General features: G+C 41.3%; 1 protein-coding gene across 2 annotated transcripts; it reads left to right on the top strand.

Moving 5' to 3' along the window:
• xpnpep2 (X-prolyl aminopeptidase (aminopeptidase P) 2, membrane-bound) lies at positions 1–27,035 on the top strand. Of its 2 annotated transcripts, none has more exons than XM_045723837.1 (21): positions 1–294; positions 887–948; positions 1,525–1,635; positions 1,718–1,781; positions 5,087–5,191; positions 6,979–7,065; positions 7,291–7,434; positions 10,069–10,170; positions 10,271–10,352; positions 10,449–10,650; positions 10,847–10,936; positions 12,601–12,710; positions 12,809–12,886; positions 12,990–13,061; positions 13,241–13,301; positions 13,626–13,695; positions 14,197–14,301; positions 14,544–14,603; positions 14,761–14,837; positions 16,913–17,016; positions 26,300–27,035. In XM_045723837.1, the coding sequence occupies exons 1-21, from the start codon at positions 186–188 to the stop codon at positions 26,325–26,327; spliced, it is 1,923 nt and encodes a 640-aa protein (XP_045579793.1). In that variant the 5' UTR covers positions 1–185; the 3' UTR covers positions 26,328–27,035. The 2 variants fall into 2 exon arrangements, with proteins under 2 accessions (XP_045579793.1, XP_014067296.2); XM_014211821.2 differs by having other exon boundaries at positions 16,913–17,002.
• The last annotated feature ends 800 nt before the right edge of the window (positions 27,036–27,835 follow it).

Genomic DNA, 27,835 nt, shown 5'->3' on the forward strand with positions numbered 1-27,835 from the left:
TTTATGGAATGGAGGAAAGAGATCCATACCTCAGCCAAAGTTCCACCCTTTAAGCTGTAGTGGTTGATCTCTATCAGAAGAGGGGATAGTGCATGGTGTATCATACAGACAGAGGGAGGAGAGAGACGTGGCAACACACTCACTGACACACCGACACACACACCTGTCTCACATACAGTACATTCATGCACGCATTACCGTCACTCTCTCTGTGGAATCGCTGGTGGCAGACAGTTTGTGCCAAGATGCCCTTTTCTGACTGGCTACTGGTTGGCACTCTTCTGGCACTTGGAGGTAAAAGTTTAGTTCTAACTTCCTGTGATGATTGATGTATCCATATTAATAAGTGCACAGTGCATGATTTATGTGCGAAAAGGCTATGCGAGAGGCTCTTGGTTGGTATAGGGTACATTCGAATTTGCCATCTGCTGTTTGTTTCATGCCTGTTGGATTATTCATTGGAATATCTTTGAATGTAATTTTACTGAGAATGAATCAAATGAGAATGACAATGATTATGCATTCTGACATGTTGTTTAGAAGTCAATCGTTTGATTGCTTCTATTGTCTTTGAGAGAACTATCGTGTTGCACGGGGATTTTATGAAAGGTATTATTATACACAATTTGTCTGGCTGCTCTCTTCTTTCTCTACTTGCAGAGATTCTATAATTTGTAATTTTCTCACCATTGCAGTTAGTCTTCATTTGCCCCTAGATGAAGTTACATAGATTTTTGGAGACAAATCACAGCTCTTACTGTAATGTCTGATTAAAATCAGTAACTGAACAACAACAGTACTCCACATTGATCTAGGAATGTGCTTACACAGCACTTTAATTGTCACTTTCCAAGGTATCTTCCTCATTTGTTTTTTCCCATTTCAGGAAGCTGGAATGTCATTCGTGCAGATGGTGGGTCTGAGAGGAACTGCTCTGCAATCCCACCGGTATGACGATCTAGCCCAGATTTAGTGCTGTTATACCATGTGTCCTTGTATACCATGTCCCTTCTGGGGATTCAAATAAATGTGTAGTGAATGAGTGTCAGATCAGTCAATATGTAATCAGGTCAGACACACAGTATGCAGCCATGTTTTTCCATATCTAAGGTTCACTCACTGGCATAATTAGCCTCGACCCATATTTATAAAGAGACTCAGAGCAGGCGTTCTGGTTTAGAATCAGGTCCTCCCTGGCCAAATCATTTGATTAATTAATATTTATTATCGAAAAAGGATAAACTGATCCTAGATCAGCACATCTAATCTGAAACGCTTTATGAATACGGGCCAAGGAATCTACACTAAATATCATTCAATTCCACTGTTGTTTTACTTCACTCATTCAGTCTGGACAAATATTGGGGAACTTGAGTTTTGGATTCCAGGAAACTCTCTATTTTGAGAAATACACCCATCGTGACTCTGACTATCACGTTAAACATGCATTCATGTTAGTAGGCGATTCACACAGATTTTAAGGTTGCAATTCAGCCCTCTAACCCTCTCTACTGTTTGTTCCAGTACCTGCCTTCCACTGTGGTCAACACTACCCTACGGCTGCAGGCCTTGAGGGAGGCTATGAGTTCCTTCAATGTCTCTGCCTATATCATCCCTGGGACAGACGCTCACCTGGTAGGAGTGTGTGTATGTACGCATGTGTGTGCGTGTGTGTATGTGTTGTGTGTGGGTTTGACAACATGTGTATCTCCTACAGAGTGAGTACATCGCCCCACGTGATGCACGGATGGCTTTTATGACGGGCTTCACAGGCTCTGCAGGTATATCTCTAGATGTCCTTTCCTCCTTTCTTTTTTCTCCCTTCTTTTTTCTCTCCTTCCTCTCTAATTCTCCTCCCCTCAGTTCTAAAATACCACACTCCCTTCCTCTCCTCCTGTCTCAGTTTTAGTCCTTCCCATTCATCTCACCGTTCTACTTCTCAGTTCATTTCTCACCCCTCCTCCTCCTCTTCCCTTCTCCTCCCCTACCTCCTAGTCCCACAATCATTCCACTCCAGCCCTCCTCTCCTGATACCCTCTCTTCCATCTTCACTGCTTCTTCTTCTCACATCCATCAGCTCCCTGCCCCTTCCCCCACCCTCTCAGAGCCATTGATGAGTGACAAATGAACTGTGAATCAGGGAGCTTCCATAGACCGATCAGCCTGGTCTCATAGACTAGACGTAACATAGAAAACTCAAATCCGGGACACTGAAATTAGTTTGAGGTGTTACATTTGGTATGGTTACATAAGACAGAAGGTTACCTAAGGCAAAAATAAAGGACGGTGGTGGGTCGGGGTGGATAGGTGGGTATATAACGCAAACATCTAGCAGCCCAAAGGTTGTCTGTTCAAATCTCATCTTGAACAATTGAACAAATTATCAACTTTTCAACTACTTACTTATTTTTAGCTGCTTTGCAACTACTTAGCATGTTAGCGAACCCTTCCCCTGACCTCAACCCATTAACCTAACTCCTAACCTTAACCCTATCCTTAACCCCTAGCCTAGCTAACATTAGCAACCTAGCTAACATTAGCTTTAGCCACCTAGCAAACATCAGCAACAACAACTTGGAATTCGTAACATATCATATGTATTGCAAATTTGTAACATATTGTACAAATTGCAATTTGTAACATATCATACGAATTGTAATTTGTAAAATATCAAATGAAATGGATGAAGGACATCCACAAATGAATACATACCATACTAAATGGAGGGAGACAGATTTAGGTACACTACGTTAAGTCTACCCTTGAGTCCAGGTTGGACAGATTGATGGGAGATCTATTCCTGGACTATTGCACTGACATAAACGGATGATCAATGCCATTTCTGTACTAGAGCTCAGGCAGATGAATAGATCATTCCAAGCACAGTTAAAATTTCTCCCCTGTGAATAAGAAAAGGTATTTTATAATATGTTTTATTTTTTATCCGGCAGATGTTCAGATTAGTCTGAGTCTGGCAGTTTGTGATATATAAATAGAGGTTAACACCAGTATTACAAAGCTGTTATGATTGTGTTCTGAAAATGCCTGTAATGATTTGGTGCATTTTGTGATCATTGGTACTGTTGTACGTCCTTCTGGTATGTACTTGTCATATAAAGTGCCTTCGGAAAGTATTCAGACCCCTTGACTTTTTCCACATTTTGTTACGTTACAGCCTTATTCTAGAATAGATTAAATCGTTTTTTCCCCCCTCATCATTCTACAAACAACACCCCATAATGACAAAGCTAAAACAGTAAAAAAAACAAAAAAAACGGACATTAGATTTACATAAGTAATCAGACCCTTTCCTCAGTACTTTGTTGAAGCACATTTGACAGTTGATTACAGCATTGAGTCTTCTTCGGTATGACACTACAAGCTTGGCACACCTATATTTGGGTAGTTTCTCCCATTCTTCTCTGCAGATCCTCTCAAGCTCTGTCAGGTTGAATGGGGAGTGTAGCTGCACAGCTATCTTCAGGTCTCTCCAAAGATGTTCGATTGGGTTCAAGTCCGGGCTCTGGCTGCGCCATTCAAGGACATTCAGAGGCTTGTCCCGAAGCCACTCCTGCGTTGTCTTGACTGCGTGCTTATGGTCGTTGTCCTGAGTGCTCTGGAGCAGGTTTTCATCAAGGATCTCTCTGTACTTTGCTCCGTTCATCCTGGCCTCGAACCTGACTAGTCTCCCAGTCCCTGCCGCTGAAAAACATCCCCACAGCATAATGCTGCCACCACCATAATTCACCGTAAGGATGGTGCCAGGTTTCCTCCAGACGTGACGCTTGGCATTCAGGCCAAAGAGTTCAATCTTGGTTTCATCAGACCAGAGAATCTTGTTTCTCAGATAGAGATGTGAGTGCTGCAGAGATTATTGTCCTTCTGGAAGGTTCTCCCATCTCCACAGAGGAACTCTGGAGCTCTGTCAGAGTGACCATCGGGTTCTTGGTCACCTCCCAAGGCCCTTCTCCCCCGATTGCTCAGTTTGGCCAGGCGGCCAGCTCTAGGAGGAGTCTTGGTAGTTTCAAACTTCTTCCATTTAAGAATGATAGAGGCCACTGTGTTCTTGGGGACCTTCAATGCTGCAGAAATGTTTTAGTATCCTTCCCCAGATTTGTGTCTGTGTCTCGGAGCTCTACAGACAATTCCTTCGACCTCATGGCTTGGTTTTTGCTCTGACATACACTGTCAACTGTGGGACCTTATATAGACAGGTGTGTGCCTTTCCAAATCATGTCCAATCAACTGAATCGCCAGTCAAGTTGTAGAAACATCTCAAGGATGACAAATGGAAACAGGATGCACCTGAGCTCAATTTCGAGTCTCATAGAAAAGGGTCTGAATACTTATGTAAATACTGTAAGGTACTTCTGTTTTTAAGGTTTTAATACATTTGAAAACATTTCTAAAGTAGGGAGTGTGATAAGGACTGGGAGACTAGTCAGGATCGAGGGAAAGTTGAACGGAGCAAAGTACAGAGAGATCCTTGATCCAGAGCACTCAGGACCTCAGACTGGGGCAAAGGTTCACTTTACAACAGGACAACGACCATAAGCACATAGCCAAGACAATGCAGAAGTGGCTTCGGGACAAGTCTCTGACTGTCCTTGAGTGGCCCAGCCAGGGGACAGAGCTTGAGAGGATCTGCAGAGAAGAATGGGAGAAGCTCCCCAAATACAGGTGTGCCAAGCTTGTAGCGTCAAACCCAAGAAGATTCGAGGCTGTAATCGCTGCCAAAGGTGCTTCAACAAAGTACTGAGTAAAGTGTCTGAATACTTACCCTGTATGTAAATGTGATATTTCAGTTTTTAATTTTATACATTTGTAAAAATGTCTAAAAACCTGTTTTCGCTTTGTCATTATGGGGTATTGTGTGTAGATGGTTAAGAAGAAAAAAAAGATTTAATACATTTTAGAACAAGGCTGTAACTTAACAAAATGTTGAAAAAGTCAACGGGTCTCAATACTTTGCGAATGCACTGTAAGTTGCCAACGCATAAAGGAGTACAATAACTCTAACATAACCACACATCATTGAAACTGAACACAACCCTCCATGATGTGTAATGTAACCCTCCCTCCCCAGGCACAGCGGTGGTGACCCTGAAGAAGGCGGTCCTCTGGACAGACAGTCGCTACTGGGTCCAGGCTGAACGCCAAATGGACTGCAATTGGGAGCTGGAGAGAGACGGTAAGATGATTTGATGTGATACATTAATCGATGCCAATGGAGACAGCTCGTCTTACTGGGGTCCGACATATAACCAAAAATACATTACAGACAAAAGTCTTTACAATTTGCAGACATTTAAAAACATTAACATGTCCTTTGTGTGTGTCATTTGTGTGCATGAGACACTACTGCAAAGAAGAGACTAGAGCTGCAGACTGTGTTGACTAGACTAGAGCTGCAGACTGTGTTGACTAGACTAGAGCTGCAGACTGTGTTGACTAGACTAGAGCTGCAGACTGTATTGACTAGACTAGAGCTGCAGACTGTGTTGACTAGACTAGAGCTGCAGACTGTATTGACTAGACTAGAGCTGCAAACTGTATTGACTAGACTAGAGCTGCAGACTGTGTTGCTTTCCTGTCTGCCTGATCCTCTCATTTCAAATCCACATCTCTATCTGATGAAACTACGAAAGGAGAAAGGAATTACAGTCACAGACACATACACAAAAAAAGTGCACAGTGATAGGCATGCAAGCCATCAATGAATCAATCAAATTCATTTTATGAAGCCCTTTTTATATCACCAGCAGCACAACGTTCTTTACAGAAACTGTACCCAGCCTACAACCCCAAAGAGCAGGCAATGCAGATGCAGAAGCACAGTGTCTAGGAAAAACTCCCTAGGACGCAATAACCTAGGAGAAACCTAGAAACCCAGTCTTCTTCTGGCTGTACCAGGTGGAGATTTATGGGTCCATGCTGTAAGGCCAGATCTTTTTTTCAAAGTGTTCAAACGTTCATAGATGACCATCTGGGTCAAATAATAACCATGGTGGCTGTAGGGGTGTAACAATTCAACACCTCAGGAGTCAATGCTGGTTGGCTTTTCATAAACAAGCATTTAAAGTTTCAAAGTGAAAGGTGCGGAGGGGGGTTAGCAGGAAGCAGCAGCAGGTAGGAAGTGAGGGGGTCGAGCAGCAGGTCTGGGACAAGGTAGCGCAAGTGTACCCGGTGTATTATCAAATATAAGCCTGAACAAAAACATAAATGCAACATGTAAAGTGCTGGTCCCATGTTTCATGACCTGAAATAAAAGATCCCAGAAATGTTCCATACACACAAAAAGCTTATTTCCCTCAAATGTTGTGCACAAATTTGTTTACATCACTGTTAGTGAGCATTTTATCCTTTGTCAAGGTAATCCATCCACATGAAAGGTGTGGCATATCAAGAAGCTGACTAAACAGCATGGTCATTACACAGGTGCACCTTGTGCTGGGGACAATTGAAATACACTCTAAAATGTGTGGTTTTGTCACAACACTATGCCACAGATGTCTCAAGTTGTGAGGGAATGTGCAATATACATGCTGACTGCAGGAATGTAAACCAGAGCAGTTGCCAGATAATTTAACATTCATTTCTCTACCATAAGTCGCCTCCAACGTTGTTGGAGGGGGAAAAACTAATTATGATTGGTTGCGCCCCTGCCCAGTCATGCGAAATCCATAGATTAGGGCCTAATGAATTTATTTCAATTGACTGTTTCCTTATATGAACAGTAACTCAGCAAAATATTTGAAATTGCTGCATGTTGTGTTCTTTTTTTTCATCAGTATATTATTATAATGGAGCTATGATAGAGGTAACCTTAAACAAACACATTGCCAAGGCTCCCAAATGTCAAACATTCGTTTATGTAATCTGAACAAATGAAACTGTCTCGGCAAGGAAGATAACTGTTGTGACAATGTTTACTCAAGCAAATGTCTGGTCTGTCCTATTGTTGCTTCTGCTCCACAGTGTCCATCAGCAGTATAACTGACTGGCTGATTCGGGAGGTTTCAGACACTGGCAACATCGGCTTTGACCCCTTCCTCTTCTCTATCCGTAAGGCAGCCCATAAAGATCCATGTCATACTTGACAGACTATGGCACTTTGGTTTAGCAAATAAGTATTCATGTACTATCAAATATATGGCACTATATATGCCACTTAGCAGATGCTTTTATCCAAAGTGATTTAAAGTACAGTAAATGCATACAGCATAGGCTGTGTATGTGATCCCTGCAGGATGTACTACTGTATAATGGTTGTCTTTTCCAATCCCATAGAAACCTATGAGTCCTACAGCTACTACCTAGTTCCAGCCAAGCTAATGCTGAAGTCCATCCCTGACAACCTGGTGGACAGAGTGTGGACAGACAGACCCCTCATCCCTCCTGATAACCTCATCCGCCTGCCCGACAGAGTCGTAGGTGTGTGTGTGTCGCTGTCTATCCGTGTGTGTGTGTGTGAGAGTGTGTGCGTGTGATGAGTGTGCGAGTGAGTGAGTAAGTTACTGTGCAGTTCCCTTTATCTCTGGGCTGATGAATAGATAAATACCGGCAAACAGTGCAGAAAGCCATAGGCTCACAAACTGTCATAAACATCCCCTTTAACTGCTTATGGCTGGCAATCATTGCAGGTTATTACTCTGTGGAAGGGGGAAATGAATTGGGTTGTTTCCATTAGTCTTGTCTCTGTGGGTTTCCCCTGATAATAAACACTTATAGTCAGTGCCTGATTTGGTTCAGAGCTGTCCTGAACGTGTACCAGCAAATCTAATTGTTGGGGAATTGCGTACCAGCTCCTCTATACAAACAAAGTAACCTATCCCTGTCCCAGATTCACACACTGAAGCAAAACAGGTTGATCAAATTGGAATGAAGACAAGATCTTCATTGAGTAGGAGAGTGGGCATTCATTCACTGATTCTGCTTTGTTCTACATTATTTGACGCTAGTCTGTGAATCTGAGAGTGACAGTAGGCTGTCCTGGGTGTGCAGGCTTTTGTTCAAGCCCTAGTCTAACCACATTGTAGGCTAAACATCAGCTGCTCAACAGGACCTTGATAAGTAGACTTGAGTGTTTCAGGGCTGTATCATAAGCCAAGCCTGCACACCCAGGAGCTCTCCAGATGGAGGGTTGACCACATGTTGACAACATGTGGCTAACTGTGCAGTTCTATGTGGGGGGCTAAGTGCCTTTATCAAGGGCACAATGCCAGGAGGTGGTAGGTCTACACGGGATCAGACACAGCAGCTTCCCAGTGTCAATAATGCTTACTTTTGCATGTAGGCTATAATAACCATTAACAGTGAATAATCAGAGAGCTCTATAGCATAATGTCATTGGTGAATTTTGGTAACCACAGTCTAATGGACCGACTTGGAAAAAGACAGCTCCTGCACTTATTCCATCCCAAGTCATGCACTGCTGATAGTTCTGTTTTACCTTTTGATTTCTATTATCATGATTAGACAGCAGTAGTGATGTGTGAGTAAAATCACTGGGGGAAGCCAAACCAGGGGGGAAAAAAGCCATATTACAACCTATGTGTTGTGGTAATTGCGTTGTTTGCTCTATAACCTGGTAGTTCATATGCCTTGACACCGTGATATACTGTATAGGCCTAAGGCTGAGAGAATAAGAAGACATAGCCTTCCCTGTAGCTCAGTTGGTAGAGCATGGTGTTTGCAACGCCAGGGTTGTGGGTTCGATTCCCACGGGGGGCCAGCACAGAAAAAAAATGTATGAAATGTATGCATTCACTACTGTAAGTCGCTCTGGATAAGAGCGTCTGCTAAATGACTAAAAATGTAAATGTAAAAAGACATTGGCAGAATAAATTCAACCACACCTTTGTTTCATCACTAAACTGGAGAGCAACATCTGTCCAGTGAAGACCACAAAGCATATTGCATGTAACAAACAGTTACATGACCTACAGCATGGTCAAGCAAGTTAATGTTTCTGACATTGTTGGACCACTAAACAACTATTGATTTAGAACCACGGAGAGTTACCACAAGTTACAAAGAAAACAGGAGCTGCCTCCACTATTCTAGCACCATTTCAACTTCAACATTTCAACATCATCAAATCACGTATGCTTAATCTAATGCAGTGACAAGTAAAATATACCAAAAATAATTTAGTCCAATCATCGTAAGCTAAATATGATGTGGCTGTTCATGGTTCTGATTTCTGTGTGTGTGTGTGTGTGTGTGTGTGCGTGCCAGTAGAAAAAACATGTTGACTCACCCTAGTTGTAGAGAAACGCGAATGCCATCCTCCTCTCTTTCATGTTGCCTAAACGGTCTATCACTCTGTCATACAGTACACACACTTATTTTTTGTTGTCCTAGGCTACCTGGCTAAAATGCTTGCTCGCTAGCCCAACTTCCTTTCATGGGAAATGTTAGCTAGTTAGCATTAGCCTTCTACAATGAAATTTTTGTCATTTTAGCAGACACTCTTATCCAGAGCAACTTGCATCTATATACATATTCAACTTCCATCCTCTCAGGCCAGGCCGCACATTGTATGAATATATGGTTGGATCAGAATCACTGTTATAATCATTGGCCAGTACGGAGAATTAAAGGTTAAACCTTTTTTTTTTTAAAGTAAAACCACAAGTCCAAATCTCAATCTCCATCTATTGCTAATTTAGGAAAGGACCTATTTTAGCCAGCTAGCTAGCCAGTTTACTTTAGCTCAACACTGGTAGGCTATTCTTTTATACTTTTTTTTATCAAGGAAGGCCAAAGCTCGCTGGCTTCCCGTGCATTCAATGCTACAGGCGGCAACAATGTCATACTCTTTTTGACCAGACAGAATCGGATAGATGGCCTACAAATACAGAAAAAGAGGGGCACTATTTCACTAGCTCAGATGCTTTCCCTTGGTCAATTTGTTAGGGAAACCTGGCTTCCCTTGGCATCCATGAATACACTCCACTGTTAGATAGTAAGTAAATGGAGGGATCATAAAACAAATGGCCTTTATGGTGACCCAGAGTCTGATTGTGTTTTCTCATCTGGCGCCGAAACACACCCGTTTGACAGAGAGGACCTGGCAGATGAAAGTGGAACACATACGGACTCAGATGACAGACAATCCTTACAAGCCCACAGCGGTCCTGCTCTCTGCTCTTGATGAGACTGCCTGTAAGAACGTCAAACCTGGAAACTCCACATTCATACTCATTCACTTAACATTTCATTATTTGAAGTCCTCATTGAAGTCTTCTTATCTGCTCTGTTTCAGGGCTGTTTAATCTGCGTGGTAATGATGTCCCCTACAACCCCTTCTTCTACTCCTATACGCTACTGACCTTGAATGAGATCTGGTGAGTCTGAAGTCCTAGTCCGCACTGCGTTACAGTGCTCAAACGGGCCCCTTGTGTACCATAAAAGTTGTTGATTAATTTTTCTCTCCCTCTCAGGTTGTTTGTACACAAGGACAGAGTGACAGAAGACTTGAAGCTATACCTGAACTCCACTTGTTTCCTAGCTCACTGTGTGCAGTTGTTAGAATATGAACAGGTGCGGGTAATGCTGAAGAACTACATGACAACACCTGGTGTGAAAGTGTGGATTGGAACAGAGTACACCAACTATGCCCTGTACGAGCTCATCACTCCAGAGGTGAGGACAGGGGTGGGATATAACCTATTATTAAACTCCTCACTGACTGGGAATGGTCCATTTAATGTGTTATATATTTATTTATCACACCTCCCTACACTTTACTGTGGAAGAAAGTTGTTGTTGTGTCGCATTTCATGTACATGAGTATGAACTGAGAGTATTAGAACCATATCGCTCTACCCCTCCGTTTTAGGAGAAGTTACTGACCAGTGCCTACTCTCCGGTGCTGACCACTAAAGCGGTGAAGGACGAGACAGAGCAGCGCATCCTGAGAGATGCTCATGTATGTGACACACACACCATTCAAAATCCTATTTTTCCTAAACCCTAACCCTAACCCTTAACCCTAACCTTAACCACAAATCCTAAACCTAACCCTTAAGCCTAAAATAGCATTTTAACAAATTCAAGACATGAAAAAAGCCCTGACTTTTCACGCATGCACGCACGCACACACACACACACACACACACACACACACACACACACACACACACACACACACACACACACACACACACACACACACACACACACACACACACATAGAGAGAAAGCTGGAAACTCAAGACTCCCTATTCCCTCTCTTTATTGAGTTGTGCCCTTATTAAGCCATAAAGTCTTACAACAGAGACGCTGGTGGCTCCAATAGCTCTTCAGATGTGTTATCAGTTCATCTCGACAAGCCATACTTTTCCATATTGGGATTGTTATATTAGAGGCAAGATTGCATACGTTAGCATTAGTGCTTTCAATACCCTTCATGGGATATCCTGTCTAAGATACCCTGATTTTCTGTCTTCTATCCATTACCATCAAAGTCAGTTTTTTATGATTGGCACCAATAAAGCCCTTAAATGTATGGTTCTTATAAGGGTGTGTTATTATAAATTCCTCCATTCCTGTCGTCATGGCTGTCAGCTAATGGGGATACAGATAAAGATACAGATCTGAGCGCGGCAATAAGATATGACAGACTGTTGTCATGGCATTGACATTTAATATGGGCCAAAATGTCAAGGTGTTTGTATGAATTATGACTCTGGATGGACATTGTCCTTTGAATCAGATCTAGAAATCAGCTTACACACCCTAACCTCAACCATTACACACCCTAACCTCAACCATTACACACCCTAACCTCTACCATTACACACCCTAACCTCAACCATTACACACCCTAACCTCAACCATTACACACCCTAACCTCAACCATTACACACCCTAACCTCAACCATTACACACCCTAACCTCAACCATTACACACCCTAACCTCAACCATTACACACCCTAACCTCTACCATTACACACCCTAACCTCAACCATTACACACCCTAACCTCAACCATTACACACCCTAACCTCAACCATTACACACCCTAACCTCAACCATTACACACCCTAACCTCAACCATTACACACCCTAACCTCAACCATTACACACCCTAACCTCAACCATTACACACCCTAACCTCTACCATTACACACCCTAACCTCAACCATTACACACCCTAACCTCAACCATTACACACCCTAACCTCAACCATTACACACCCTAACCTCAACCATTACACACCCTAACCTCAACCATTACACACCCTAACCTCAACCATTACACACCCTAACCTCAACCATTACACACCCTAACCTCAACCATTACACACCCTAACCTCCACCAGCTTGAAAATCCTAACCTCAACCACTGTGGGAAAAAACGGAAAGCTGATCTGAGATCAGGGGCCGTATGTACCCAATATCTCAGAATAGGAGTTCTGACTTAAGAGCAGTATTATCTTTTAGATCACAATTAATAAGATTACATGAACCTGATCCTAGATCAGCAGTCCTACTTTGAGACGCTTGAGTTCAAGGGTAACGTCATCCTACTTCTCAGTTGTAATAGGAGAATACCTTGTGTGGTCTGATTGTCCTCCCTTGCTCTCCGTAGGTGAGGGATGCCGTGGCAGTCATACAGCTACTGATGTGGCTGGAAAAAGTTGTACCAGAGGGGAAAGAGACAGAGATGACAGCAGCATATTACGTCAATGAGCGTCGCAGGTGGGGAGAAGACATACACACACATGCATATACACACAAACGCAAGCACTTAAGCACGCACACACTTAATCGCTAACACTATCTTTGACACTTGACAGCAAGCAGAAGGACAGCAGGGGGCCAAGCTTTGAAACCATATCTGCCAGTGGGCCCAATGCTGCTCTGGCCCACTATAGGTATCTAGAGCTTATCTTTTCCACCTTGTCTCCTAATGTTTTTGCTTAGTATCTGCCTCACAGTACCACTAACTATTGTTTTGTCACAAACATTGTATTATAGCCCTTCTAATGCAACTAGCAGAAAGCTTACTGTTGATGAGATGTACCTGGTGGACTCTGGTGGCCAGTATCTGTGAGTAGAGAAGCTTATTCACTATAGCTGAGAATGTAGTTATCACCATAGAATTACAAATAACACATTAGATTAGTAATTTAATAGGATCTTTATGGTAAATATTTGCAGTTTATTCTTCAGTTATTATCCAGATTGATTAAAATGTGAGCCATGACTTGTTCTTCTTGTGACCATAGAGATGGGACCACTGACATCACACGAACTGTTCACTGGGGGACCCCCACCGACATGCAGAAGGTACAGGTGGCCCTATGGGGCTAAGTAGCTTTATATATACCAGGGATGGGCAACTGTGATGGGGGTGGACGCCACAAAAAATCTGAACTCATCACGAGGGGCCGGAGTGGCTTGCGGGTCTGCTTACCCACATCCATACCCGCAGTCTGAGCCAGCCCTAGCCTTTTGGGGGCCCAAGTGAAATTGTGTTACCTCCGTCAAATTGATATGTAGATATATACCTTTATACCTGATATATAACTTTATGTCGCCTATAGTTATTTCATGTCTATTCTCATCATTTCAAACCAATTCTCTGATCTACACTGTTCTCTCACTCCAAAGGAGGCCTTCACTCGTGTGCTCATGGGAAATATTGAAATCTCTCGGACCATCTTCCCCTCAGGGACAAAAGGTGAGTGCAATGCAATGTACAACTGCACAGAAGCAGATGCTCATTCACGTCACACTGTCAGAGGCTACTACTGGTGGATATGTAAAAGCATACGTGCAATGTTCTATACAACCACAAGAGGGCACTCTTTTTTCACTAGTCCCTTAGCAAGGTGATTTTGTGCTTATTTTACACAAAGTACATTGGGACTGATTGAGGCCCTGTTTGTTGAATACTTTGAAAATACATCTTTCCTTCTTTGAGATCGCTGATCTGACATGACTGAAAGGTATATTACAAGCATTTCGCTACACCCACAATAACATCCGCTAAACACGTGAACGTGACCAATACAATTTGATTTGATGAGGGAATCTTTACTTTCACGGTTGTGTTAAATCAGTGATTACTTCAAGAGAGGAAGGAAAAATACATGTCTTAAAGTATGGCAACAAGAAGTGGTTGTAAAGATTTGAAGGGTGTTTGACACCATGGCACGTTAACGCTTTTATTTATCAACAGGTGTAAACATGGAGATGCTGGGGCGCCGGGCATTGTGGGAAGTGGGCCTGAACTACGGCCACGGGACCGGTCACGGCGTGGGAAACTACTTTGGCGTCCATGAGTGTATAATTGCTTTACTTATTGTTTATTTTGAATCTTGAGTATCGTTTTATGATACTGATATTCAGAGTTGTTTTGATTTCATTGTAGCAATCACACTGTATTATTTTCACTTTTTTTTTTTGATTCTCAATGCTAAAAAAAATCATTGAATCCACTATTAAAAATAAGGGAAGGAAGTTAAAGTAGCTGTACAGTATGTGACCATAGATGTTTGGATTTGACTAATTTCAATTCCGTCACAGGGCCTGTTGGCTTTCAGAGCAATAACATTCCATTCCGGGAAGGCATGTTCACGTCTATAGGTAAGATCTTACCAAATCAAATTTGTGTCCTTATCTTCAATTAACATCTTGAGGTTTGTCACAAGGTTCATTTAGATTTTTTAGCTGCCTTTTTGACTTGAATGAATAGGAAGAGAATGGAGACCTTTATTTCATGAGCAGGTTGTATCTCTTCCAGAACCAGGATATTACAAGGAAAATGACTTTGGGATCCGTATTGAAGATGTTGTCGTAATCGTGCCAGCTCACACAAAGGTAGATAAACTATTGAACTACAGCATTTTTATTTAACATGTGGAAATATCAGATAAGTGTGGGTAAATATGAATAACATTTAACAATGATGGGGATGTATTAAAGCTGTGGAAAGATTCTAGCTATCCATAATATGACGTCAATTGTCAGATGTAAAATGTCTGACAACTACAGTGCATTTCCAAAGTATTCAAACCCCTTGACTTTTCCCACATTTTGTTAAGTTATAGCCTAAAATGGATTACATTTAAAAAAAAATCCTAATCAATCTACACCCAATGCCCCATAATGACAAAGCGAAAGCATATTTTATTTCTTTGCACATTTATTAAAAATAAAAAACAGAAATACCTTATTTACATAAGTATTCAGACCCTTTGCTATGAGACTTGAAATTGAGCTCAGGTGCATCCTGTTTCCATTGATCATCCTTGAAATGTTTCTACAACTTTATTGGAGTCCACCTGTGGTAAATTCAATTGATTGGACATGATTTGGAAAGGCACACACCTGTCTATATAAGGTCCTACAGTTGACAGTGTATGTCAGAGCAAAAACCAAGCCATGAGGTCGAAGGAATTGTCTGTAGAGCTCCGAGACAGGATTATGTCAAGTCTGGGGAAGGATACCATAACATTTCTGCAGCATTGAAGGTCCCCAAGAACACAGTGGCCTCCATCATTCTTAAATGGAAGAAGTTTGGAATCACCAAGACACTTCCTAGAGCTGGCCGCCCGGACAAACTGAGCAATCGGGGGAGAAGGGCCTTGGTCAGGAAGGTGACCAAGAACCCGATGGTCACTCTGACAGAGCTCCAGAGTTCCTCTGTGGACATGTGAAAACCTTCAAGAAGGTCACCCATCTCTGCAGCACTCCACCGATCAGGCCTTTATGATAGAGTGGCCAGACAGAAGCCACTCCTCAGTAAAAAAGCACATGACAGACCACTTGGAGTTTGCCAAAAGTCAACTAAAGACTCTCAGACCATGAGAAACAAAATCCTCTGGTCTGATGAAACCAAGATTGAACTCTTTGGCCTGAATGCCAAGCGTCACGTCTGGAGGAAACCTGGCACCATCCCTACGGTGAAGGATGGTAGTGGCAGCATCATGCTGTGGGGATGTTTTTCAGTAATAGGGACTGGGAGACTAGTCAGGATCGAGGGAAAGTTGAACGGAGCAAAGTACAGAGAGATCCTTGATCCAGAGCACTCAGGACCTCAGACTGGGGCAAAGGTTCACCTTCCAACAGGACAACGACCCTAAGCACATAGCCAAGACAATGTAGATGTGGCTTCGGGACAAGTCTCTGAATGTCCTTGAGTGGCACAGCAAGGGGACAGAGCTTGAGAGGATCTGCAGAGAAGAATGGGAGAAACTCCCCAAGTACAGGTGTGCCAAGCTTGTAGAGTCAAACCCAAGAAGCCTCGAGGCTGTAATCGCTGCCAAAGGTGCTTCAACAAAGTACTGAGTAAAGAGTCTGAATACTTATATAAATGTGATATTTCAGTTTTTTATTTTATACATTTGCAAAAATAAAAAAAAAACAGTTTTTGCTTTGCCATTATGGGGTATTGGGTGTAGATTTATGAGGAAAAAAACCTATTTAATCAATTTTAGAATAAGGCTGTAAAGTAACAAAATGTGGAAAAAGTCAAGGGGTCTGAATACTTTCTGAATGCACTGTATGTATGATTTTTACATGTGAAATGTCAGAAAATCATGTGTCTCACGTGTGAAATCGGCTTCGTGAGACATGACTTTTCCATAAGGGATGTCAAAGGTTGTGTTCCAGGCTGACTTCATGCATTGTATCAACCAATAGTTGTGTGCCACGCAGTCCGACATCAGATTGCTATATTATATGCTGATACGTTAAACACATTTGTATTTATTAGCAATCCCCATTAGCTGCTGCTGCTACTCTTTCTGGGGTCCAAAGACATTAAGGCACTTACATCTCACGTACAATGGTTGTGAGATCTGGCATGTGTCTGCAATGTAATCCGCTAGGAATGTGTCCAAAGACTGTGACAATCGTTGACTTTCTGCCCTTTGTGTATTTTTCTCCTGCAGTATGGCCATAAATACCTGACCTTTAAGACCGTATCATTAGTCCCGTATGACAGGAAGCTGATTGACACCTCTCTCATGAGCCCTCAACAGGTAAGAAACACATGGTGTGTTGACACTTAACTTGTACGCTCTGTCATGAGGCCTACTTACTGTAATGACAGCAGATACCATAAACACATAATCAGCAGTCATGATAAAACATCCTTACCACCATCACAGCTAGTTAGTTAATTAACAACTGAACTAAGACTGACATCATGCCCATCATTCAATTACATATTTCATGGAATTTCATTTCCTTCATTAATTTCCTTTATTATATTTGTTATTTATTATATAGATTCCCACTTTGTAAAATGACAAAAAGGGGGTCAGTGGAGACTAGGTCATTGGGATTACTATGTGTGTATTTTGATATGATCTCTGTTATGCACGTTAGGTCATTATTATGACTGCATTATAGTATGACTGAAGGTTCAAAAACATTGAACGGTTCAATTCTCTGGGACATCTAGTATGAGAGCATGAGGTAAATACACATTCGACAGACAGGTTGAGGTGTATTCATGCTGACAGTTTGGGTTTCCTCTGAAAATCCCCCTCATAGTTTACAGGCAGCTTCCAAAACCTGCATTTTTTTTTTTTTAAACCACGTATGACGTTTATCAGCAGTGATATTACTAACTATCCGAGGTCTCAGAGAAAACAAAGCCAGCACTTTCATTTTGTACATGTAGCCTGATCTGTAATCTACTCGTGTTTATGTTCAGCCGTACTACTTTTTTTTTTATTGTATCTTGTATGTTGGTCATTTTAGAAACAGCGTTCATATATTATTGCAGTTTGAATAAAGTACACCTGTCACTCAAAGTAAATCTCACACTACTTCTGTACACACACATATGACTACCGTAAAAGCCAAAATGGGTCACATATGACCTACAGTACCAGTCAAAAGTTTGGACATACCTACTCATTCAAAGGTTTTTCTTTATTTTGACTATTTTCTACATTATAGAATAATAGTGAGGACATCAAACTAAGAAACAACACATATGGAATCATGTAGTAACCAAAAAAAGTGTTCTAGGCAGAGTTGCAAAGAAAAAGCCATATCTCAGACTGGCCAATAAAAAGAAAAGATTAAGATGGGAAAAGAACAAAAACACTGGACAGAGATATGGCTTTTTCTTTGCAACTCTGCCTTGAAGGCCAGTCGCCTTTTCACTGTTGACGTTGAGACTGGTGTTTTGCGGGTACTATTTAACGAAGCTGCTGAGGACTTGTGAGGTGTTTGTTTCTCAAACTAGACACTCTAATGTACTTGTCCTCTTGCTCAGTTGTGCACCGGGCCTCCCTCTCATCTTTCTATTCTGGTTAGAGCCAGTTTGCGCTGTTCTGTGAAGGGAGTTGTACACAGCATACGAGATCTGCAGTTTCTTGGCAATTTCTCATATGGAATAGCCTTCATTTCTCAGAACAAGAATAGACTGACAAGTTTCAGAAGAAAGTTATTTGTTTCTGGCCATTTTGAGCCTGTAATCGAACCCACAAATGCTGATGCTCCAGATACTCAACTAGTCTAAAGAAGGTCAGTTTTATTGCTTCTTTAATCAGAACAACAGTTTCAGCTGTGCTAACATAATTGCAAAAGGGTTTTCTAATGATCAATTAGCCTTTTAAAATGATAAACTTGGATTAGTTAACACAACGTGCCATTGGAACACAGGAGTGACGGTTGCTGACAATGGGCCTCTGTACGCCTATGTAGATATTCCATAAAAAATCTGCCATTTCCAGCTACAATAGTCATTTACAACATGAACAATGTATACACTGTATTTCTGATCAATTTGATGTTATTTAAATGTACAAAAAATTGCTTTTCTTTCAAAAACAAGGACATTTTTAAGTGACCCCAAACTTATGAACGCTAGTGTATGTGGAAACTCTGTTGGAAAACTGTTAGAAAAGCATTCCAGGTGACTAATTCATGAAGCTGGTTGAGAGAATGCCAAGAGTGTGCAAAACTGCCATCAAATCAAATTTATTTCAAATCAAATCAAACTTATTTATATAGCCCTTCTTACATCAGCTGATATCTCAAAGTGCTGTACAGAAACCCAGCCTAAAACCCCAAACAGCAAGCGATGCAGGTGTAGAAGCACAGTGGCTAGGAAAAACTCCATAGAAAGGCCAAAACCTAGGAAGAAACCTAGAGAGGAACCAGGCTATGAGGGGTGGCCAGTCCTCTTCTGGCAGTGCCGGGTAGAGATTATAACAGCACATGGCCAAGATGTTCAAATGTTCATAAATGACCAGCATGGTCAAATAATAATAATCATAGTTGTCGAGGGTGCAACAAATCAGAAACTCAAGAGTAAGTGTCAGTTGGCTTTTTCATAGCCGATCTTTGAGAGTATCTCTACCGCTCCTGCTGTCTCTAGAGAGTTAAAACAGCAGGTCTGGGACAGGTAGCACGTCCGGTGAACAGGTCAGGGTTCAAGCAGGTCTGGGACAGCAGGTCTGGGACAGGTAGCATGTCCGGTGAACAGGTCAGGGTTCCATAGCCGCTGGCAGAACAGTTGAAACTGGAGCAGCAGCACGGCCAGGTGGACTGGGGACAGCAAGGAGTCATCATGCCAGGTAGTCCTGAGGCATGGTCCTAGGGCTCAGGTCCTCCAAGAGAGAGAAAGAAAGAAAGAGAGAAAGAGAGAATTAGAGAGAGCATATTTAAATTCACACAGGACACCGGATAAGACAAGAGAAATACTCCAGATGTAACAGACTGACCCTAGCCCCCCAACACAAACTACTGCAGCATAAATACTGGAGGCTGAGACAGGAGGGGTCAGGAGACACTGTGGCCCCATCCGATGAAACCCCCGGACAGGGCCAAACAGGCCATCAAGGCAAAGGGTGACTACTTTGAAGAAACTAAAATATAAAATATATTTTGATTTGTTTAACACTTTTTGGTTACTACTTACTACATGATTCCATATGTTTTATGTCATAGTTTTGATGTCTTCACTATTATTCTACAATGTAGAAAATAGTAAAAATAACGAAAAACCCTTGAGTGAGTAGGTGTGTCCAAACTTTTGACTGGTACTGTAGTTTATTACTGCTAGTGTTTTGACTTGATTTATTAGGATCCCCATTAGCCGACGCCAATGGGGACAGCTAGTCTTACTGGGGCAGACGTATAACGAGAAAGACATTACAGACAAAATACTTTACAATTTACATACATTTAAAAACATTAAAATGTAGTGTGTGTGTGCATCTGTCAGTTACACATACATGTCAATACATACACACAAGCAGGTCACATGGGGGAGAGGCGTTGTGCCATGAGGTGTTGCTGTATTTGTTTTTGAAACCAGGTTTGCTGTTCACTTGCGCTATTTAAGATGGAAGGGAGTTCCATGCACTCGTGGCTCTGTATAATACTGTATGTTTCCTTGAATTTTTTCTGGACCTGGGGACTGTGAAAAGACCCCTGGTGGAATGTCTGGTGGGGTAAGTGTGTATGTCAGAGCTGTGTGTAAGTTGACTATGCAAAGAATTTGGAATTTCGAACACATCAATGTTTATTATAAAAACAAAAAGTGACACAGTCAGTCTTTCCTCAACTCTTAGACAAGAGAGACTGGCATGCATTAGTATTAATATTATCCCTCTGATTACAATGAAGAGCAAGACGTGCCACTCTGTTCTGGACCAGTTGCAGCTTAACTAGTTCTTTCGTTGCAGCAATTGACCATATGACTGTGCAATAATCAAGATAAGATAAACTAGAGCCTGCAGGACTTCTTTTGTGGAGTGTGGTGTCAAAAAGCACAGTATCTCTTTGTTACAGACAGACCTCTCCCCATCTTTACGACCATGGCAGTTTACAATCTAAGCTAACACCAAGGAATTTAGTCTCCTCAACTTGTTCACCAGCCACACCATTCATTACCAGATTCATTTGAGGTCTAGAACTTAGGGAATGATTTGTACCAAATGAAATGCTCTTAGTTTTATAGATGTTCAGGACTAGTTTATTACTGGCCACCCATTCCAAAACAGTCTGCAACTTCATTAGCTGTGGTTGCTGATGTGTATTTGGTTGAATCATCAGCATACATGGACACACATACTTTGTTTAATGCTAGTGGCAGGTCATTGGTAAAAATAGAAAAAGTAGAAGGCCTAGAGAGCTGCCCTGCGGTACATCATACTTTACATGTTTGACATTAGAGAAGTTTCCATTAAAGAAAACCCTCTGTTACTTAAGATAGATATCTCTGAATCCACGATATGGCAGAGGTTGAAAAGCCATAACACACGTTTTCTCAACAACAGGTAATAATATCAAAGGCTGCCTTGAAATTGAACAGTACAGCTCCCACAATCTTCTTACTATCAATTATTTCAACCAATCTTCAGTCAATCAATCAATCAAATGTATTTATAAAGCCCTTCTTACGTCAGCTGATGTCACAAAGTGCTGTTCAGAAACCCAGCCTAAAACCCCAAACAGCAAGCAATGCAGGTGTAGAAGCACTTTGTGACATCAGCATCACTTTTTCATGTGTCATTGCAGTACATGTTGAGTGCCCTTCTCTATAAGCATGCTGAAAGTCTGCTGTTAATTTGTTTACAGAGAGGTAGCATTGTATTTGGTCAAACACAATTTTTACAACAGTTTGCTAAGAGCTGGCAGCAAGCTGATACAGTTGTAGGTCTGCTGTCAGAACCAGTAAAGGCAGCATTACCACTCTTGGGTAGTGGAATAACTTTGGTTTCCCTCCGGGCCTGAGGACAAAGACTTTCCTTTAGCCTCAGATTAAATATATGACAGATAGGAGTGGCTATAGAGTCAGCTACCATCCTCAGTAGCTTTCCATGTAAGTTGTCAATGCCAGGAGGTTTGTCATTATTGATCGATAACAATATATTTTCCACCTCTACCGAATTCATTTTACAAAATTCTAACTTGCAATGCTTTTCTTTCATTATTTGATTTTTTTTATACATGAGTATGATGGCTCACTCTTCATTGTTGTCATTTCCTGCCTAAGTTTGCCCACTTTGCCAATGAAGTAATTATTAAAATGATTACCAATATGAAATGGTGTTGTGAATAAGCCATCTGATTCGATGACAGATGGAGTTGAATTTGTACTCCAAAGTATTTTTTCCATCATTCTTTATATCATTGATATTGGCTTCATAATACAGTTTCATCTTCTTTTTGTTGAGTTTAGTCACATAATTTCTCAGTTCGCCCCATCTCTTTCAGCCATACAGTTTTTCAATTCCTCATCAATCCATGGAGCCTTAACAGTTATATCAGTCAGTTTCTTAACATGTGCATGTTCATCAATAATTGAAAGAAGCAATTTCATAAATTCATTAAGTGCAGCGTCTGGATGCTCCTCATTAATCACATCAGACCAAGAAATATTTTTAACATCATCCACATTAGAGGCACAGCAAAAACTATTTTAGGCCCAGCTTTTGGAACTTTGGCTTTCCTGGATATAGCCACTATATGTGACTCGTTTCAGGAAACTAGGCGTATGTTGCAAGTCACGACTTCACAGGAGAGCCATTTGAACGTTTTATTTTTATTTTTTAAATGTGTTTTGGCAGAAATGCCTTCTAGAACATGTGAACTTTCATGTGACTTAATAACAAACTTGTGTGCCATCTGTAAATACGAATAAAACATTTAAATTACGAGCCTTGTTGGTTAAGCCACAGAAAAATGGAGCAACCTTCCCACTAGCCATGATTGGCTGAGATAATGAGTGGACTGGACATGCCGAGAGAGTTCAGATTGGTCTGCCATATAGAAGGCTTCTGTCTATTTGAGTTGGTCAGTCCGTGTTGGTAATCATGTCGAACGTGGCTTTTTAAAAATGTATCGTGTAGTGGAGCTGCATAAGTGTTACTCTCCACTTTCTGGAGGATCGAGTTTTGAAATCAGTGTAATTAGAGTATGATAGCTAAAGAGATGTTTTCTCCAACTGTCTCTGGATTACATCTTCAAACTAAGGGCAACCGTGGCATGGCATCCGTGACAGAGAAACGCATCCATCATGCATGATGCTGTATACGGGTAAAATAGTCTAGCTAGCTACATTTTCAGATATTACTCATTTCTAATTTTGACAGAAAGTGGTTTCATTTCAAGCTAAAGTGTACTGTTAGCTAGCTAGCTAACGTTAGCTGGCTAGCTCCCTAGCTAACATTACGTGTATGACGTTATTATTCGTATCCCAGAACCGTTTGCTTTGCTAGTTAGAGCCTAATGTTAGCTAGCTATTGTGATCACTGCATCCAATGGGTACGTATACAGCTTTAGAACAAAGTTTTACAGTATTAGTAAAAATGTGATCAATACATGTGGATGATCTTGTTCCTGGTAGGTTGATTAATAACCTGAACCAGATTACAGGCACGGGTTACAGTGAGAAGCTTCCTCTTGAGTGGACAGCTTGATGAAAACCAGTCAATATTCAGGTCCCCAAGAAATTAGACCTCTATGTTTACATCACACTACATTATCAAGCATCTCACACATTATTTAGATACTGACTGTTAGCACTTGGTGGCCTATAGCAACACCTCAAAAGAAAATACTTTAGATGTGCCAGGTGAACCTGCAACCTCAACACTTCAATAACACTTGACATAAAATCTTCTCTAAGCATTTAGGGCTCCCGAGTGGTCTAAGGCACTGCATCTCAGTGCTAGAGGCGTCACTACAGACCCTGGTTAGATCCCGGGCTATAACAAAACCAGCCGTGATCGGTAGTCCCATAGGGCAGCGCACCATTGGCCCAGAGTTGTTTGGCTGGGGTAGGCAGCCATTGTAAAATAATAATTTCTTCTTAACTGACTTGCCTAGTTAAATAAAGTTTTATAAGTTACAGGGATATGTCTCTGAATTGACTGAACTTCATCTCTTAAAGTAAAGATGGACTGTCGTTTCTCTTTGCTTATTTGAGCATAATATAGACTTGGTCATTTACCAAATAGGGCTATTACCCCTAACTTGTCACAACACAACTGACTGGCTCAAATGCATTAAGAAGGAAATAAATTCCACAAATTAACTTTTAACAAGGCACACCTGTTAATTGAAATGCATTCCAGGTGACTACCTCATTGTAACGATGTGCGCTGAGAGTCGGGAAGCAAGTTCAGGGAGTGAGTGTTTTAATAAATAAACATAACATAATACAGAACAAGAAAACACAAACAACGCACAGACATGAAACAGAAACAATAACACCTGGGGAAGGAACCAAAGGGAGTGACGTATATAGGGAAGGTAATCAAGGAGGTGATGGAGTCCAGGTGAGTCTGATCACGCGCAGGTGTGCGCCATAACGAGCAGCCTGGTGACCTAGAAACCAGAGAGGGCACCACGTGACACTCATGAAGCTGGTTGAGATAATGCCAATAGTGCAAAGCTGTCATCAAGACAAAGGGTGGCTACTTTGAAGAATCTGAAATATAAAATATATTTTGATTTGTTTAACACATTTTTTGGTTACTACATGATTCCATATGTGTTATTTCATAGTTTTGATGTCTTCACTATTATTATACAATGTAGAAAATAGTAAAAATAAAGAAAAACCCTTGAATGAGTAGGTGTGTCCAAGCTTTTGACTGGCACTGTATACAGCAACACCTCACCCATAAGCATTCCTGTCTCTTCTATAGATGTTATATCCTTGTATTGCTACTGCTCTGTCATCAAATGAAATATCTAGTGAATCCTAGAAATGACTAATATATGAATTTTATCTAATGTTAGCAAGTTAATGATTTCACTAACCTTATTTCTAAGGCTACATATATTAATATGGGCTATTTTCAGCCCTTTCCTGGGTAACTTATCAGGGATAGACATGGAAAAGAGCAAACAAAGCAAGATAAAAATATATATACATATACATTCATTGTGTGTGTATATGTGCGTGCATGTCAGTGGCTGTCGGTGACGTTTAAGATGAGGGAGAACGATTATTTTATTATGAGCATGGCCGTATTTCTATTACAGCATATTGGATGACTGTCATTCATATTCCATTCACCCAGCTCAATGTAACATCAATAGGTTTAGGCTACTACCTTTTCCTTGTAGCCATCATGAGGTTGCTACAACCTAAAAAGTTTACAATGTAGGTGCATTGGTCAAGAGAAAAATTTGAGTAATCGAGGTGACAGACAGTGATACATTTAATACTGCCTTGTACACTCTTGCCTGCATCTAGCTGATCTAGGGTGTAATCATTAGTCCAGCAGTTCTAAATGAGAATTTCTATTGGACAAATTCAGGTATGTTTATCCCCATTTCTTTCCATTTGCTTCCGTTTAAGAAACAATTTTCAACAGAATTGGTGGAATGAATACACCCCTGATCATACGCAAACACAGTTCACTTTCATAGGAGCCACATACTGTAGAAACAGCATGAAAATTTTGCTCATTGTAGAATTCCTTCTTGCATCTACATGCTCTGGCAACACAGTAATAAAACCAAAAGCTTAGCTTGACTTGGAAGAGTTCCAGTATTGGATAACCATAGCCAGCTAGTTAAATAGCATCCCTCTTTGTTTGAGCTGGGTGTTTGAGTAGGATAAACTAGCTAGTTGCATTCGTTAACTAAGTGAAATTGAAAGTAAAACAAAAATACAATTAAATATCTCTTTTGCTTCTCCTTTATTTTTAAAGAATTGAATTGGTTCAAAATTGTTCCTCTATTGTCTTTCTCTCTCTGAGTCAACTACTCTCCAGATGTTATGCACTGCAGTGCTAGCTAGCTGCAGCTTTTGCTTTCACTACTAGATTCATTCTCTGATCCTTTGATTGGGTGGACGACATGTCAGTTCATGCTGCAAGAGCGCTGATAGGTTGGAGGACGTCCTCTGAAAGTTGCCATAATTACTGTGTAAGTCTATGGAAGGGGGCGAGAGCCATGAGCCTCCTAGATTTTGTATTGAAGTCAATGCACCCAGAGGATGACGGAATCGAGCTGTCCTCCGGTTACACCATGGTGCTACCCTACAGAGTACTGTTGACCTGTAGACCTTCATTACAAAACAGTGTGTTTTAATTAATTATTTGGTGACTTGAATATATTTAGTATAGTTTTATCTAAAAAGGCTAACTTTTTTAATGTTTCAGTATTTTTATGAAATTCACTGAGAAGGATGGTCCTCCCCTTCCTCCTCTGAGGAGCCTCCACTCGTGCATGTGGCATGTGTGAGTGCATGTATGTGTGTCCGTGCCAGCTTACGGTGGTGCGTGGCACTGGGTTGCTGCTCATTTGTGTCTGTGCCCCACTGACCCTGTCTCCATTGTTCTCCCCTTCAGCTACAGTGGCTGGATAATTACTACCTGACCATACGTGAGCTAATGGGGGCTGAGCTGGACAGGCAGGGCCTGACAGAGGAGAAGAAGTGGATGCTGAAGCACACAGTGCCTTTCCAGAGTGCCACTGCTTCTGCTGCCGTCTCCTCCCTCAGCCTGACCCTCACCGCCTTGGCCACCGCCCTCCTCCACAACCTCCTCTGAGGAGCCTTCATCCCTCGCTCCACTTCTCCCGCCATCTCTCCCACCATCTCTCAGTCCTTCTCTCCCTTCATCTCATCGCACTCCATCTTTTATGGCTAGTATTATTATCTTAGCTGTCAGCCTATGCAGTGCCTGTGCATAGTAAATGTATTGTTGTCATTCAATGTTTGATTTCAATGCATGTTTTGATTAGTACCTTTAAGTTTATTTCAATTTGTTTATTTCGTTATTTGGTGAATATGTTCAGCTGGTTTGTTTTGTCATTTTTTGATGTGTCCAACCTCTCTGTGTTTCGAATCAGTTTTTTTATTTGCATCCCAAAAGGGGGTCTTGGCTGTAGACAGTGTAAATTGATTTGTAATTTATTAAAAGAGGATTATTTGAAAGTTTGAGTACCATTTTGTTAACTGACCTGTAGTTCACTACTTACTTTCTGTGTAGAATGATTTAAATGTATATCAAGCATACTGTACTTTGTCCCTGAAGAAAAAGTTTAACCAAACAAACTCAATATTAAACACTACATTACAAGATGGCCATGATGACAGAGTGAATGTTGTATTGTAATCTGTGCCTGTTAGCACTTTGTGAGGGACAGATAATTGGGGTCATCATCACATGCTGTGTTAATCAGTGTCTCTAAAAGCAGCCATTGTCACTGTCTGATATGAGTCTCACCCCCCATCCAACCAACAGCTCTTGAGGTTCGTCTAGCTTTACCACATGTGAAGAACTAGTGCCAGCGAGATAGGGCTGTTGCTTAGCAACAGACCTGTCAAGAGCTGCAAGAAGGTGTGAATGTGGCTTTTACGAAGACGTCCGCCCTGCTGCAAGCTTTTTTTTCGACTTGCATCCCTCCCGCATAGGAAAACAAGTTTTCATAAGAAGAGAAAGATGGCTTGGCTGTGCTATATTTCCATTGTTGTTGGTTAGATGACACTGTCTGTGTGTTTGAAATGGTTGGGTCTGTGGCTATGGCCACTGGAAAAAGAGGAACAATGCAATTACTAATTGATGTTGAAAATATGACCTCATTGTCTCTATGTAAGGAAAATATTTCCCTAAGACCTGAACACAGTTTTAGTAAATGTACTATATCTTAACTTTCACATTGTCCCTAAATGAAGTGTATACTGTTGATCCTCTTGGATTGCTACTGTTTATTCTTTCAATGAAACCAGTATGTCTTATGCTGAACATTGTTTATTTATGCTTTTGTCCCTCAAACGTTTGTACAAACACACAAAAACCTCAAACTTGTTGCCAACGTTCGGAAACTTAACTAGGGCATCCTCTAGTCATGTCGTTTGACAACCCTCCAAAATAATAGGCTAC

Source organism: Salmo salar, chromosome ssa09 (assembly GCF_905237065.1).
Source record: "Salmo salar chromosome ssa09, Ssal_v3.1, whole genome shotgun sequence".
NCBI lineage: Eukaryota > Metazoa > Chordata > Actinopteri > Salmoniformes > Salmonidae > Salmo > Salmo salar.